The sequence below is a fragment of the Osmerus mordax genome, chromosome 27 (assembly GCF_038355195.1).
Source record: "Osmerus mordax isolate fOsmMor3 chromosome 27, fOsmMor3.pri, whole genome shotgun sequence".
NCBI classification, from domain to species: domain Eukaryota; kingdom Metazoa; phylum Chordata; class Actinopteri; order Osmeriformes; family Osmeridae; genus Osmerus; species Osmerus mordax.
In genome coordinates, this window is record NC_090076.1 from 6,214,134 (window position 1) to 6,229,185 (window position 15,052).

Here is a 15,052-nt window from a genome sequence, read left to right on the forward strand (position 1 = left end):
TGTTGTCCTTGAGACTGAGGAACAACAACATAATTTGACCAAGGTCTAACCCACACATGTACATACAATCGGATTGATCAGAGCTAACCCCAGCCAGTTCAACCTGCAAGTTCAACCTGCCAAAGACAATGATGGTGCACTTCTACTCAGCCATCATTGAGTCCATCCTCACCTCCTCCATCCCCGTCTGGTACGCTGCTGCCACTGCCAAGGACAAGAGCAGGCTGCAGCGTATCATCCGCACTGCTGAGAAGGTGATTGGCTGCAATCTGCCTACCCTCGAGGACCTGCACACCTCGAGGACCCTGAGGCGAGCGAGGAAGATTGTGGCCGACTCCTCCCACCCTGGACACTCCCTGTTTCAGTCACTCCCCTCCGGCAGAAGGCTGCGGTCCATCAGGACCAATACCTCACGCCACAAAAACAGTTTCTTCCCTTCTGCTGTTGGCCTCTTCAACAAGGCCAAGGGACCACACTGACTCTAATGACTTCCTGCTTAAAACACTCTGCTTTTTGCACTGCATTACAAAATTGTATCTTGTACATTTGTATTTTTTGTAATATTTGTATTTTTGTATTTTTATATTGTAATTTACGGCAACTTATATTTTATTGTATATCTAATTTAATTCTAATCCCACTTAGTACTGCTAGTTTATGTACCCTTAGTATAGATAGTCCACATATTTAAATTTTAGGTCCCTATATGTTTATTGTATGCACCTTCCTGCCAAAGCAAATTCCTTGTCTGTGCAAACTTTCATGGCGAATAAATCCCATTCTGATTCTGATTCTGATTCAGTGTTTCTTTTCATCAGTGTAACACAGTATCTTACGCCACCTAGTGTCAAAATGTCGTAACATACAGCACCAAACCTCAGCCAGCTTCAGCACATCAAAGCTGTAGTATTCATCTAATGTCTGGCTTTTACAGTCCTCAGAGTCCCCCCTTCCTGTATCAGTTCCGGTTGCTTCTCTCAGGGGATGTCTTCCTCTCTGTCCAGGCAGATGTCCGCCAGTGTTTTGAACTTGGACCCCAGCGAGTCCAGGAAGTCCAGGTTGTCCTGGTCCCCGAGGTTGCTGCAGCAGCCCACCGAGCCCGCCGGCGAACCCTCTCCCTCGTAGCCGTACGGCGTGAGGAGGTCGTCCGCGTAGCGTTCCTCCGCCTCATCGCCAAAATACCCTAGTTTCTGTCGGGCGCAGAGAAAGACACGTTCAATCGCAGAAGGCACATTTCAAATGGCAGTTTGTCATTTATATATAACCCAGGACTCAAAACAGACGGGTAAAGAAGTTCATATAATCCATGATCATCATTCGTATCCATTAGGAATAGTGTCGTTGTTTTGGAGTGTACCTTGTCTAGATAAAGGCCGTTGGTCTGCCATGTGTAAAGAGCAGAGAGCTGGGACTGTTTGAGCAAGGCAGCGTCGGTGTAGGTGGCGCCCCCATACCGCCCGGAGGAGTAAAAGCCCTTCTGTCCCTGAGACAGGGAGTCCCGCATGCTCGTCTGGTAGAAGCTGTTCTGGTTCATCTGCTGGCCAATCAGATGCTGATTTATCTGCTGACCAGTCTGATGCTGGCTGACAGGCGACGTCGCCCCCATCCTGTCCAGGAATCCCTTCTTGAGCGAGCCGTCGGCGCTGTCGCAGGTGGGGGGGATGGTGAGGAGGTGGGCGGACTTCTAAGGAAGGGCGACAGAGGCGCTCAGAACAATGGCTAGACCTGCTCACACACAGCAAAAAAGTCACGAATAAGAGAGATGACGAAGGTGAAACTGATCTCACCACGTCCTCCCCCGGACCCTCTGTGTTGGACATCAGCAGCATTCCACCACTGGAGTCGTCGATGTAGACCTTCTCCCCTTTCGTGGTGCAGGCAAACACAAAGTGGATGCCTGGAAGCAGGCCGCGAGAAGGTTAAATATCATTAACCTTCATCAACACAATGAAAGGTTTCTGATACACCCATGTGGCTTGACGGGAATAGAGTTGGCCACAAGTGCGTGGCAATATCTGGACCTTATCATTTGTTTCGGTGACATTCGGCGCCACTCAACAGAATACAATACACGCCGTTTCTATGCTTTACCCAACAGTCATCTGCTGTGTACGTGTGTGTCTTTGTGGTGTGTGTGTGTGTGTGTCGTGTGTGTGTGTCGTGTGTGTCGTGTGTGTGTGTGTGTCGTGTGTGTGTGTCGTGTGTGTGTGTCTGTGTGTGTGTGGTGTGTGTGTGTGTGTGCCACTCACACAGCAGCAGGAGCAGCAGGAGAGCCAGCAGCATGGCCAGGACCCCCCACACCCCCAGCATGGCAGAGCTCCTCTGGGGGGCGCACTGTCCCCCCAGGCAGCGGCACACACGCACCTGCACCTCTTGGACCCCGCCTTGGCCCTGCAGGTCGCTCACGCGCACGGGCACCCGGTACAGCCCTCTGGGCATGTCCGTGGCCTGCTCCAGCACCGCCGAGTTGTCTGGAGAGAAAGAGAACGTGGAAAGGGAGAGGAAGGGAAAGAGAGAGAGAACGAGAACGAGGAAGAGAGAGGGAGAGTCAGAACGAGAGAGCAATACAAAGAGAAATACAGACGGAAAAAGAGAGAGAGGGAGAGAGATAAGCAGGGTGGAGAGAGGGGTGGTAAAATGACCCAGCACAGATCAGAGCAGGTGGATCCGTGAGTGTGACAGGGCTCTCCACTCTGCTCCCCTCCACCTCAAAGAGACTCTGGGCCTCATGTACTTACATTTGCTTTCTTCTATCATGGATCAGCCACCAAAGTCATAACAGCGAAAACAAAGATTTAGTGATAACGAAATTGATGTGCCTGTTCATGAGGTAACAGCGAATTTAAATATTATACAAGGCCGGAATTCCACACCGACCCAAATAAATGTAATCTGGACCGAAATTACAAATTCCAGTAACTGTAATATTGCATGGCTGCTTAATCTGTAACGCGTAATGATTTCGTGTTCACTCAACTCAAAAAGTGTGATCCTTGTGGCAAAAATCCTTTGGCCTATGTCTTCGTTTTGCTCGGGTTACTGCTGCCATTTCACCAGGAGGCATATGCGCATCCTAGTTTACGCCTGCTTTTAACAGGCGGAGAATTTTCACCGCAAAATAGAGGTGCGCTTTCACAGGCAGTTTTTGTACATACCGCAGAATACAATTAGGCGCAATTTCCACATCCCCTCCCATCTCTTTATGGGAAACTCCCACTTTCCCCTTGACCCTCCCGTGAATGCATATGCATGACACGGAAATGCGCAATTTGCCATTTTCAGTTCCCGTGAAAGGCGCTTTTACCTCAGTGTTTGTACATACCTCGCCATGCTTTTGCAAGCAAATACACCTGTGTATTTGCGCTCATGTACAGTTAGGTCCATAAATATTTGGACATTGACACAATTTTCATCATTTTGGCTCTGTATACCACCACAATGGATTTGAAATGAAACAATCAAGATGTGCTTTAAGTGCAGACTTTCAGCTTTAATTTCAGGGTATTTACATCCAAATCAGGTGAACGGTGTAGGAATTACAACACATTTGATATGTGCCCCCCCCCCTTTTTAAGGGACCAAAAGTAATTGGACAATTGGCTGCTCAGCTGTTCCATGGCCAGGTGTATGTTGTTCCCTCATGGGAGTTCGTTATTTCATTGACAAGGAGCAGATAAAAGGTCTAGAGTTCATTTCAAGTATGGTATTTGTGTTTGGAATCTGTTGCTGTCAACTCTCAATATGAAGTCCAAAGAGCTGTCACCATCAGTGAAGCAAGCCATCGTTAGGCTGTAAAATCAAAACAAACCTATCAGAGAGATAGCAAAAACATTAGGTGTGTCAACTGTTTGGTACATTCTTAAAAAGAAAGGACGCACTGGTGAGCTCAGCAACACCAAAAGACCAGGAAGACCACGGAAAACAACTGTGGTGGATGACAGAAGAATTCGTTCCCTGGTGAAGAAAAACCCCTTCACAACAGATGGCCAGATCAAGAACACTCTCCAGGAGGTAGGCGTATCTGTGTCAAAGTCAACAATTAAGAGAAGACTTCACCAGAGTAAATACAGAGGGTTCACCACAAGATGTAAACCATTGGTGAGTCTCAAAAACAGGAAGACCAGATTAGAGTTTGCCAAAAAACATCTAAAAGAGCCTGTACAGTTCTGGAACAACATCCTATGGACAGATGAGACCAAGATCAACTTATACCAGAATGATGGGAAGAGAAAAGTATGGAGAAGGGAAGGAACTGCTCATGATCCAAAGCTTACCACCTCATCAGTGAAGCATGGTGGAGGTAGTGTTATGGCGTGGGCATGTATGGCTGCCAATGGAACTGGTTCCCTTGTATTTATCGATGATGTGACTGCTGACAAAAGCAGTAGGATGAATTCTGAAGTGTTTCGGGCAATATTATCTGCTCAGATTCAGCCAAATGCTTCAGAACTCATAGGACGGCGCTTCACAGTGCAGATGGACAATGACCCGAAGCATACTGCGAAAGCAACCAAAGAGTTTTTTAAGGCAAAGAAGTGGAATGTTCTGCAATGGCCAAGTCAATCACCTGACCTAAATCCAATTGAGCATGCATTTCACTTGCTAAAGACAAAACTGAAGGGAAAATGCCCCAAGAACAAGCAGGAACTGAAGACAGTTGCAGTAGAGGCCTGGCAGAGCATCACCAGGGACGAAACCCAACGTCTGGTGATGTCTATGGGTTCCAGACTTCAGGCTGTCATTGACTGCAAAGGATTTGCAACCAAGTATTAAAAGTGACAATTAGATTTATGATTATGTTAGTTTGTCCAATTATTTTTGGTCCCTTAAAAAGGGGGGGGGCCACATATAAAATGTGTTGTAATTCCTACACCGTTCACCAGATTTGGATGTAAATACCCTGAAATTAAAGCTGAAAGTCTGCACTTAAAGCACATCTTGATTGTTTCATTTCAAATCCATTGTGGTGGTATACAGAGCCAAAATGATGAAAATGGTGTCAATGTCCAAATATTTATGGACCTAACTGTACGTCATGTACTAGCGTTAGTACATGACGCCCTCTGTCTCTGAACTCAAAAATCAATGACACACATCTTTCCAGAGCTGGCTCTACTAACAGGCTTGTGAAGATATTAACCCTGCCTATACATTATTAAAAGCCTAATGAATCATTGATCGAGGAGAAGTTAAAAGACATTTGTGGATGTGAGATCTTTCTCATCTGAATAAATGGAAAGTGGATGAGTGGTGCCCAAGGGCTACATTAGGGGTCAGTAAACGTCCCACCAATCAATTTGTAGGTTTTAGGCACACGGTTCGAAATTCACGCCGCACATCGGTTTACCGGGGGAGGGCCTGTCCTGCCTCGAAGTCCGTGACACTTACTCTGGATGCTTCTCAGCCTCCATTTCCCATCATGCCCGTCTGGCAGCTGGAAGTTGAAGGGGGTGGAGTAAGGCGGGAGGTCCGGGTCCACCGCCACGATGGTGACGGAGCCCCTCCCCCCGTTCGGCTCCTCGCACAGCACCAGCTCCCCCTTGTCGATCTCCGGCATGTTGTCATTCACGTCCTTGATCAGGAGGGTAACCGTGCCGTTGCCTGACTTGCCACCTGGGACACGGAGAGGAGACAATAACGGGAGGGTCAAGGGTCAAGGGTCAGAGGCGTCCATTTGTAGCTTTATAGAGAGACTGAGAAGGGAACGTCTCCTAGTTGATGATCCCCCTATAGGGCATTGATGTTTAGACCCTGATGAGCGCTGATGGACCGAGCGTGGCAGGAATGTCCCCCTCTCAAATCCTGTCACATGTCTCATGACCAGAACAGAACAGAGAAACGTCTGTTGTTGTTGACATTTTTGAACAAGACAAGAAAAGAACTGGGTTTTTTTTACACCTTTAAGAGGACTTTCGTCCATAACACACCCAGGTTTACTGTCTAGAACAACCCTGCTCAGCTTAGCAGATAGTTTGTGAGTAGTGAGCCTTTATGAGCAGATAAGTCAGGCAGAGAGTGCAGATAAGATAAGAATGAGGTAGATGCAGGTAGACGGGGGCGGAATCAGAATCAGAATCAGAATGGGATTTATTCGCCATGAAAGTTTTCACAGACAAGGAATTTTCTTTGGCAGGAAGGTGCATACAATAAACATATAGGGACCTAAAATTTAAATATGTGGACTACCTATACTAAGGGTACATAAACTAGCAGTACTAAGTGGGATTAGAATTAAATAAAATATACAATAAAATAAAATATAAGTTGCCGTAATTTACAATATAAAAATACAAATATTACAAAAAATACAAATGTACAAGATACCATTTTGTAATGCAGTGCAATAAGCAGTGTGTTTTAAGCAGGAAGTCATTAGAGTCAGTGTGGTCCCTTGGCCTTGTTGAAGAGGCCAACAGCAGAAGGGAAGAAACTGTTTTTGTGGGAGAATGGGAGAGGGGGGGGTTGTTCAAAGGGTAAAACGCAAGTTGCCCTGTGCAATGTGACACGCTTGAATTTTCTAATTTTCTAAAAGAAGCAACTGTAGGAAAAGGCATCCATGGTTTCCATGTTCAGAAGGCTTCTACTCACTCTTGTCCACTGCTTTGATAGTGATATTGTACATGGCGTTGGTGACCAGTGGAGATTTCAGGTTGATGGTGTTGGCCACCTTCAGCTCTCCTGTGTTTTCCCCAACATTGATCCACGAGTTGGGGTCATCCACGTTGTAATACCTACACACAGCACACACACGGATAGATATGGAGTGGGTGCAGGTCTGCACTGTAATCCCTACAGTACACAGTAACAAGACACACAGTGTTCTGCATTAAATCCTACTTTACATTTCCGTTGTCACTATTAGCTCTCACTGTGGAATCTGTGTTATGGTGAAGGTACGATCTATCCTGTTCCTTCACAGTAATACATTTGTAGACTATCCGATTCAGTTCAGTTCAATGAAACGAAACGCAATTCGATTCATGTCTAGATGTCCGAAACCACCTGATTCCTACGGTGTTCTAAGGGTGTTGGCAGGGGCACAGCAGGGGGTACCTCATCCCAGCGCTGCTCTTGGTCTCAGGGTCCAGGGCGGCATAGGTACTCAGTAGGGTTCCGTTGGGTGTGTTCTCATTGACCAGGAGCACCAGGTGGGGGGGGCTGAACTCGGGCCCCTCGTCCACATCCCCCACGCTCAGCTCCAGGGGGATGGAGACCCAGGAGGCGGACGTACCCGCCAGAGGGGCCTCGTTCTGGGCCGTCACCTTCATCTTCACCACCTTGCCCTTCTCATAGTCCAGTGGCTGAGGGTTGAGGAGAGGAAATGAGGTCAGACTTCCTTTTTAGCTTTTGAATTGTCCGGGCCTGCATTCCAGAGTCCCTGCCAAGCTCTAGTGTGATAAAGCACTTGCTTCCATCCTCTCACACATTTAGCACCCAGTTAATGGAGAGCACAGAGATGCTGTGACCTAATAATAATAGCAACTCGCACACACTCTTATCATTCTTGTACAATCACACCACATTACACACGCGCGCGCACACACACGCACACAAAAATGCATGCACACATGCGGCTGATGCACAGTAGCAATCTACGTAGACACACAAACCAAGCTTGTACACAGACACACACTGGGCAAATATGCCAGAGGAAGTTCCCAGCTCAGCCCTCCAAAGAGCTGACTCTCAGTTTTCTGATGATATCAGAAAGCTCACATATTCACAACCCATTAATCTGTGTCACAACCTCAGTCTATGCCAGACTCTCATTGTGTCACTCTGCGGTTTGCACCTTTCAGTTGCGAGTGCGTGTTCCTGCGTGTGTGTGTGTAAAGGGCCTCATTGTCTGTTATGTCTCACCTTAACAACATACAGCAGGCCTTCGTTGGTTTCAGGGTCTGTGTCGATCCTGAAATTCCCATTCTCATTGCCCTCGGTGATCACTAACTTGGCATTCCAGTTCTTGGTCTTCTTCTCGTCCTTATCGTCCACAGGAATCCGTAGGACCAGCACATCCGCTTGGTTTTCGTCGATTCTCACCTTGTACTGCGAAACACAGCCACAGCATTTCCTTAACGCAATACCGCAAAACATCCTGAGGTGCTACACGATAACTGCCTCCCCTGAAAATACAGAGGCAGGGCGGTTGGGTTGGGCAGGGTGAGGGGTGGGGTGGTAACCGGATATGCCAGATGGTTTGTTACACAGAACCATCTGGGAAGTTGGCTTTGGAAGCTGTTTGGAAAAGGACAGGCTCCTTCAAAAACTATCTATCACCATCTTCATGGGATGTCACACTGAAACCACGCCCGTAGCTTCCAGTAGTTAGATAAATCCAAACCACTAAGTTCAGCCCCGGGTTCATAACTTGAAGCCTGGAATCAAGAGAGATTGTGATCTCGCTGCATCGCAACATAAGGGGGGAGGAGGGGGGGTTGAAAAAGTCAAAGAGCAGTTTTGGTACGTGAAGGAATGTGTCCATCTGAGTACCTGCCTTTGTCCCTTTGTATAACTCCGGTGCCAACCGGATGAGCGACCATTAGCATCGGTCTCTCCAGACGACAAGAAGGGGACCTACTGTGGCTTCTCTGAAGGTAGGAGGGTTGTCATTGATGTCCACCAGCGTCACGGTTGCCGTGGCGGTGTTGAAGAGGCCTTTCTCGTCGCCGTTCATGTCCCTGATCTCCACGACGACTTTGTGCACCACCTGAACCTGAAGACCACAAACACAGATACCACACAGTTAAGCAATGTCTTCCACACAGCTAAACCAGCCAGTTTTACCAACTGCCACAAAGGCTAATTATTCTCCTGTTAACCGTTAACCGTAAATCCAGCCAATGAATTCGGCAAAATCTTGATGTTTCGTCTGTGTCAGTGTGAATCTGACTAGCAACAGAGCTTTAGGTAGGATGAGGGAGGATGAGGGTGAGGGATGAGTGAGGGATGAGGGTGAGGGATGATGAGGGATGAGGGAGGATGAGGGAGGATGAGGGTGAAGAATGAGGTAGGATGAGGGAGGATGAGGGATGAGGGAAAGGGATGATGAGGGATGAGGGTGAGGGATGAGGGTGAGGAATGAAGTAGGATGAGGGTGAGGGGTGAGGTATGAGGGTGAGTAATGAGGTAGGATGAGGGTGAGGGGTGAGGTATGAGGGTGAGTAATGAGGTAGGATGAGGGAGGATGAGGGTGAGGAATGAGGGTGAGGAATGAGGTAGGATGAGGGTGAGGGATGAGGTAGGATGAGGTAGGATGAGGGGGAGGAATGAGGTAGGGTGAGGGATGAGGGTGAGGAATGAGGTAGGATGAGGGAGGATGAGGGTGAGGTATAAAGGTGAGGGATGAGGGTGAGGGATGAGGGTGGATGAGGATGAGGATGTCCGGGAGGCCCCACCTCTCTGTCCAGGTTGCTGGTCTTGGCTATGAGCATGCCACTTTCAGGGTGGATGGAGAAGAGCTCGATGCCACTCAAGAGGGAGTATTTGATCTTAACGTGGAGGGTGTCCTTCTCATCCAGGTCAGTGGCAGTCACGAGTCCAATCTCAGTATCTACAGAGAGGAAGGCAAAGAGTCATGGGAAAGAGAGATGGAGAGAGAGACAGAGACACACTTGCGGAAGGACTTAAAAGATCTCTTTAAATGACTTGAGATATATGTTGGCACACATTGTAAACACACACACACACACACATCGCCATGCTCTCACCAGGGCTACACTGCTCTGACACAGAGAACTCGAGGGGTCCGGAGAAGGTCGGAGCGTTGTCGTTCATGTCGTCCACCAACACAGTGATGTCCAAGGGTCGGTCAATCTCCTTCTTGGTGAGAATGTCAAAGACCCGAGCTGTGAACTACACAGTCAGATATGAGATACAGTCAGTATGACTCCATACACAGGTGTCGGAAGAAACTAGAAGACTTGCCCTTCATACTTACCACCATTTTGTTGCCTTTTTTATAGAGACAGAGACATGAAAGAGACCAGATAGAGAGAGAGAGAGAGAGAGAGAGAGAGAGAGAGAGAGAGAGAGAGAGAGAGAGAGAGAGTGAGATTGAGAGTGAGAGAGAGCGAGAGAGAGAGAGAGAGACATGCAGGAAATGACCCGTGGCCGGAATCAAACCTGGGCCCCTGCGTCAAAGCCTTGTGTTTTGTACTTACCACAAACTTGGGGTACATCTCACGGTCCACGGCGTCCCACACCATCATCGTGCCAGTCTCGTTCACAGAGAACAGCCTCATCGGAAATCGGGTGACCCCTGGACCGCTAATCTCGTAATACACAGTGTAGTTCACTGTTGAATCAGAACCAATCTAGAGAACGAAAGGTGGGGGGGGGAGGGGTTGAGAGAGTAAGAGAGACATTTTTCCAAATAAGAAAATATTGTATGAAGGGTATTGCTAATGGTCATTTGGAGTAGAGGAGAAGAGAGAGGACAGAAGAGGAGAAACAGGGATATAAAGAAAGTCGTGGTGATAGAAGCTAAGCTAGTCTAGCGAGAATGACGACAGGACGTTCTCACCAGTCCCACCTCCTTGGGAATGAAGGACCATCATCGTTTTCGATGATGTTGAAAGGCAGCGGGCTCCATCTCCTCTTAGAAAAAACAGAAATGTTTGGAACTCACTCCAGGTGAAGATGCCATCACCAGCCAGGTTGTTCAGGGCCCTCTTAACCAGACGAACCTCTGCCTCAGCCGCCCCATTTCTGTGTGGAGAGTCTGCTGGGTGGATTATCCATGACCATTCTGTTCCATTCTTGGCTGCTTTGTCCTCCAGTTCTGACTTGTTCAGCTTGCTGAGGTACCTGTGTAACTCGTCGAGTGCAGGCTTGACTCCCATAAAGTTTGACCCAGGATCAGACCACAGCTTTTTGGGATGACCTCTGAGTGAGGTGAACCTGTGGTAGGCTAGTAGGAAGCCTTCAGAGGACTGGTCGCTGACCAGGTCAGTGTGAATCGCTCTTGATGCCATGCAGCAGAAAACAATGGCCCACTGAGTTTAACTCTCTTCCTCACCTCATCCTTCACAAAGTACGGTCCAAACAGGTATCCAGTACTGTATTCTAATGTATTGGCAGGAGTTATTCTTTCAGGGAGCAATTCGCTCATGATCTGCTGGCATTGCTTGGCCTTGCGTTTCCTGCAGGTAACGCAGCTGTCAACAACGCGTTTTGCAAGTCTTCGGCCCTTATTCACCCACGCCTTTTCCCTCATCCTTAGAAGGGTTCCAGCAATTCCTTCGTGGTTTGCATTGTGGACCTCTCTGGCAAGCAAGGTGGAAATCCAGGGTTCGAAAGGCAGCAGCAGTACAGCAGCTTGTCCTTCAGTAAACATTCGTGCCTGCCTCCACATACCAACAGGCCATTGCTGTCCCGATAGACAACGAGTCGTTCCAGGGATGTGTCTGTAAATGTTGCACCTTCTTGAGCCGCCAGAAAAAGGTCTTTGAGGGCATCCTGACACTCGACAGCTGTAAGCGTTTTGCAACTCTTCCTTCCTTTTTCATCCAGTTCGTAGCAGCCCGCCAGGTCCATGCAATAACATCCACAAGCTTTTGTAAACTGCTGAAACTCTCCACAGTGACAAGTTTATCAACCCAGCTAGCTGGAGTTCTTCTTCTCTGTTTACTTACAGGGCATTTTTCTTTGCTGTCTTGGCAAACTGTCTGTGATGTTTGTTTGTCCTTGTATTGTTTCGTCTGGCTTCTGGTGATAGCAGCTGCGAAGGATTTTTGTTGGAGTCGGTCTACATTTTCTTTGGCCTGGGCTGCGACTTCCCCCAGGTGATCTTATAGGCCACTCATCCACTGGCAGTTTCAGGAAATCTGGTCCATCTTGCCAAATAGATCCTTCTTTCAGGTCTTCGGTTGTACTGCCTCTGGTGATTATGTCGGCAATGTTTAGGTCGCCAGGAATCCACCACCAATCTGTGACTGGTACAGTCTTTTGGATTTCACCAACACGGTTCGCAAAGAATGTTTGGTCCCCATAGCTTTCTCTTTGGATGGCTCCCAACCAGATTAACCCAGTGCTCTACTTGCTTCCTTGAATGCCTCTCAAAGTACTTACGGAGGCGGGCGGCATAGACTGCGCCACAGATCTCAGCTTTTACAGCTTCACCTTTCTGATCCAGTGGTGTTAGTTTCGCTTTTGCTTCGACAAAGCGTATCTCAGCTCCATGTGCAGTGTCCCATCTCAGGTACATTACAGCGCCATATGTCTTATCGCTTCCGTCTGAGAAAATGATCGCCCAGGGCTTACCTGTCCGGTCAGCCGGCCAGAGACTCCTCCGGAACTTGATCTGGCTTAACTGAGTATTCCTCAAAGATCTTAATGGCTTCCTCTCTGAGGCCTTCAGAGAGTGGCTTGTCCAGGTTTCACTCGTCATCTTTCCACCAACAGTTTCTTGGAAGGCCTTCCTTACAAGGATGGCACTTTTCTGTTTCAGAGGTGTCACCAGGCCGATGGGGTCATAGAGTCCAGCTACTTGGCTTAATAACTCTATCCTGCTTAGTGGATTAGGCGTCCTAGGCCTTACCTCTTCTTTGCAGAGATTATTCCCAAGTCTCATTTTCTTTCTCTTCTTGGAGAAGTTGACTGAGGCAAGCACGTACAGCTGGTCCTCTTTCGCCATATACCCAACTCCAAGGGCTCTATTTTCCTCGTCCCTCATCTGGTTCGGAAGAATTACGTTTTTGCTTTGTGACTCCCTTTGAAGGGTTGTGTCCTTCGACTTGACGTCACCAGACTCCTTTTGCCTCCCACTTTGGCCAGACCACAACCAAGGTCTGAGGAAGAAACCTCCTGCGTTGCATTAAGTATTCCCTCCACTCCTTGAGTTACTTTACTTAATCTCTCCAAGCTGTTGTGGGAAGTGAGGATATCGTCCACGTAACTGTCTTCTTCTAGGATTCTGCGTTCTTCTTGAAGATGAGCAAATGTAGGTAGCCTAGCTGTCTCTCTCATGGCCAGTTGAGCAATGCACCCTGCTGGTCCAATGCTCATGGTCATCCCCCCAACGCCATACAGGACCAAAGTTACTTTCTCACTGCGCAGCCCAAGACGGTCAGCAGCCTTGTGGGTAATATAGTTGCTATTGGACGCCAGGTCTATAAGAGTCCCAATCTTCTGACCTGCGTTGGCTGTTATCTCCATCAGCATTAGAATGACTGGTAGCTCAGAAAGTCCATGCTTTTCCAGCAAGTGAGAGTTAGCATCAGTCTATCTGCTTGTTCGCATGTTCCCATTGGTGAAGGCCTTTTTGCACCTCTCTGCCATCTCAGGAGATAATTCAGACATAAACTCCTCCTGCTCAGCGGTCAGATAACGCCTACTCGCACTGCTCCTCTGATAAACATCACTTTTCTTGGTAGAACAGAGGAGGTAGTGATGATCAGCAGAGCCTCCCCTTCTGCACTCCTTGTTCCTGCAGAGGTATGTGTCTCGGGCTCTGAATGCCAGCCAAGGCACCTTTTACATACGCCAAGCCTTTTCAATGTGGCCATCTTCTTAGGGATTCCAAAAGACTTAAACTTCCTACAGAAGAAGAGATTATTATGATGCCTTTCTTCACCGCACAACCCACACGTACCCCCAAGGTCCTTCTTCGTGGCCTTGGTGGAGGCAAACCTCTGCTCTGGCCTTTTCGCAGGGTAACTGGCCATTTTCTTCGGTACTTTGAGTTGCTCCAGCCTCTTCAGAATGCCTTCCTGCTTCTTCAAAAAGGTGAGCAGCTTGTCAAAATGGTTGTCAGTAGTCACATTGTTGGCAGCCTCTAGCATATGTGAGCCAGTCCCTTTTCACAAAGTCCGGAAGCTTACTTTCTATTGTCTTTATGACGAGTGGATTCTTAATTGCACCAGTGTTCGCCAACTCTGTAAGGTCTGTGAGAGCCGTTTCGACAGCCTGGATCAAATCGATGACCTTCCTTGGCTCATTCCCTCTGACAGGTAGTATTTTGTCGAGGTCTTCCAGGATCTCAATGGCTATGAAAGTCTTATTGCCATACCTGTTCTCGAGTATTCTTAATATTTCCTCTGCAGAGGGGTAAGTTGTCAGTGTTAGACCTTTTACAATCTCGCTCTCAATGCTGTCCAGAAGTTGAATCTTTTTTATTTCACTTGATCCAGTAGGTTTGCCTCGTCTCTGCAAACTCTCCCAGTCCTTCCTGTATCTGTGGAATTCCCTCCTCTTACCATTAAACGTGGGGAGTGAGGTGGGTCTCATCCTCACAAGGGGAGTAAATGGTCTAGGAGTCAGAGATGCCCCATTCCTCCTGGTTTCTGCAGTCTCCTCTGCTCGCCGTGCAGTGACGAAGTCAGCCTTTCTCAGTTCAAGTTTTCTTTTCATTCTTTTTGTGTTTCGAATCCTGACATTAAGCTCCCTCCTCTCCTCTTCTGGCATCCAGCGCTCCCAAGCCAGCATTGTGTCTATGACTTATTTAAGCCTTTTATCCAGAAGACTCATGGGGACATCATAGCCTTCAACATTGATGCTCAACACAGGTAAGTCACTCGCAACTTGTCCAATGGCCTCGGCCTCCTCGATTGCTGCATCAACTTGCCTGCCATACCTTAACCACAAGTGATCCCGTACAGGTACGATTTTTGATGTGATTTGTGTAAAACTTGCAATCTGAGGGAGACTGCATCCCCCTCGGATTCTTCCACATCTGGTACTTAAACGGTTTGGATAAATACATGGTCTTCACAGTTAAATAATTTAAAACGCCCAAAATGCTCATAATAAAAATAATGTTATTGTTGATTGTGTGAACTAGCTGGGTTTGCCGTTGGGTTGGCACAGCAGCGGAAATGATTACATCTGTTTTCCGGTTCGAATGCTGGACGCTCCGCATAACCCCTATCATGCCAAATCAATGCAGCGGAAGTCACCGGTGCAATTCACCTGGTGCGCCCTCTGGTGTAAAGACTATTCAAATAGAAAACAATAGTAGAAATGGATAGAAATAAGAGAGGTGAGGCAAGAGGTTAAGGTTGCCTCTTTCTGACAAAACAGTGTGTGTGCGTGCGACATGTTAAACATTGGGGAA

General features: G+C 47.8%; 1 protein-coding gene across 1 annotated transcript; it reads right to left on the minus strand.

The window, feature by feature from the left end:
• Positions 1-942: 942 nt before the first annotated feature.
• LOC136936860 (desmocollin 2-like protein) lies at positions 943-9,884 on the minus strand. The gene is made up of 11 exons (XM_067230514.1): positions 9,708-9,884; positions 9,396-9,550; positions 8,579-8,713; positions 7,861-8,046; positions 7,054-7,301; positions 6,589-6,731; positions 5,389-5,613; positions 2,250-2,471; positions 1,788-1,897; positions 1,358-1,684; positions 943-1,190 (listed from the first exon to the last, which is right to left on the minus strand). The coding sequence occupies exons 1-11, from the start codon at positions 9,772-9,774 to the stop codon at positions 978-980; spliced, it is 2,031 nt and encodes a 676-aa protein (XP_067086615.1). The 5' UTR covers positions 9,775-9,884; the 3' UTR covers positions 943-977.
• Between the last annotated feature and the right edge of the window lie 5,168 nt (positions 9,885-15,052).

Bases quoted from the DNA above. Each gene is read 5' to 3' on its own strand.
- LOC136936860 (XM_067230514.1), bottom strand. From the start codon at position 9,774: ATGAACGACAACGCTCCGACCTTCTCCGGACCCCTCGAGTTCTCTGTG. The intron at 8,714-9,395 runs GTGGGGCCTCCC...TGTGGTCTTCAG, and splicing joins CCAGCAACCTGGACAGAGAG to GTTCAGGTGGTGCACAAAGT. The intron at 8,047-8,578 runs GTAGGTCCCCTT...TGTGTTTCGCAG, and splicing joins CTACCTTCAGAGAAGCCACA to TACAAGGTGAGAATCGACGA.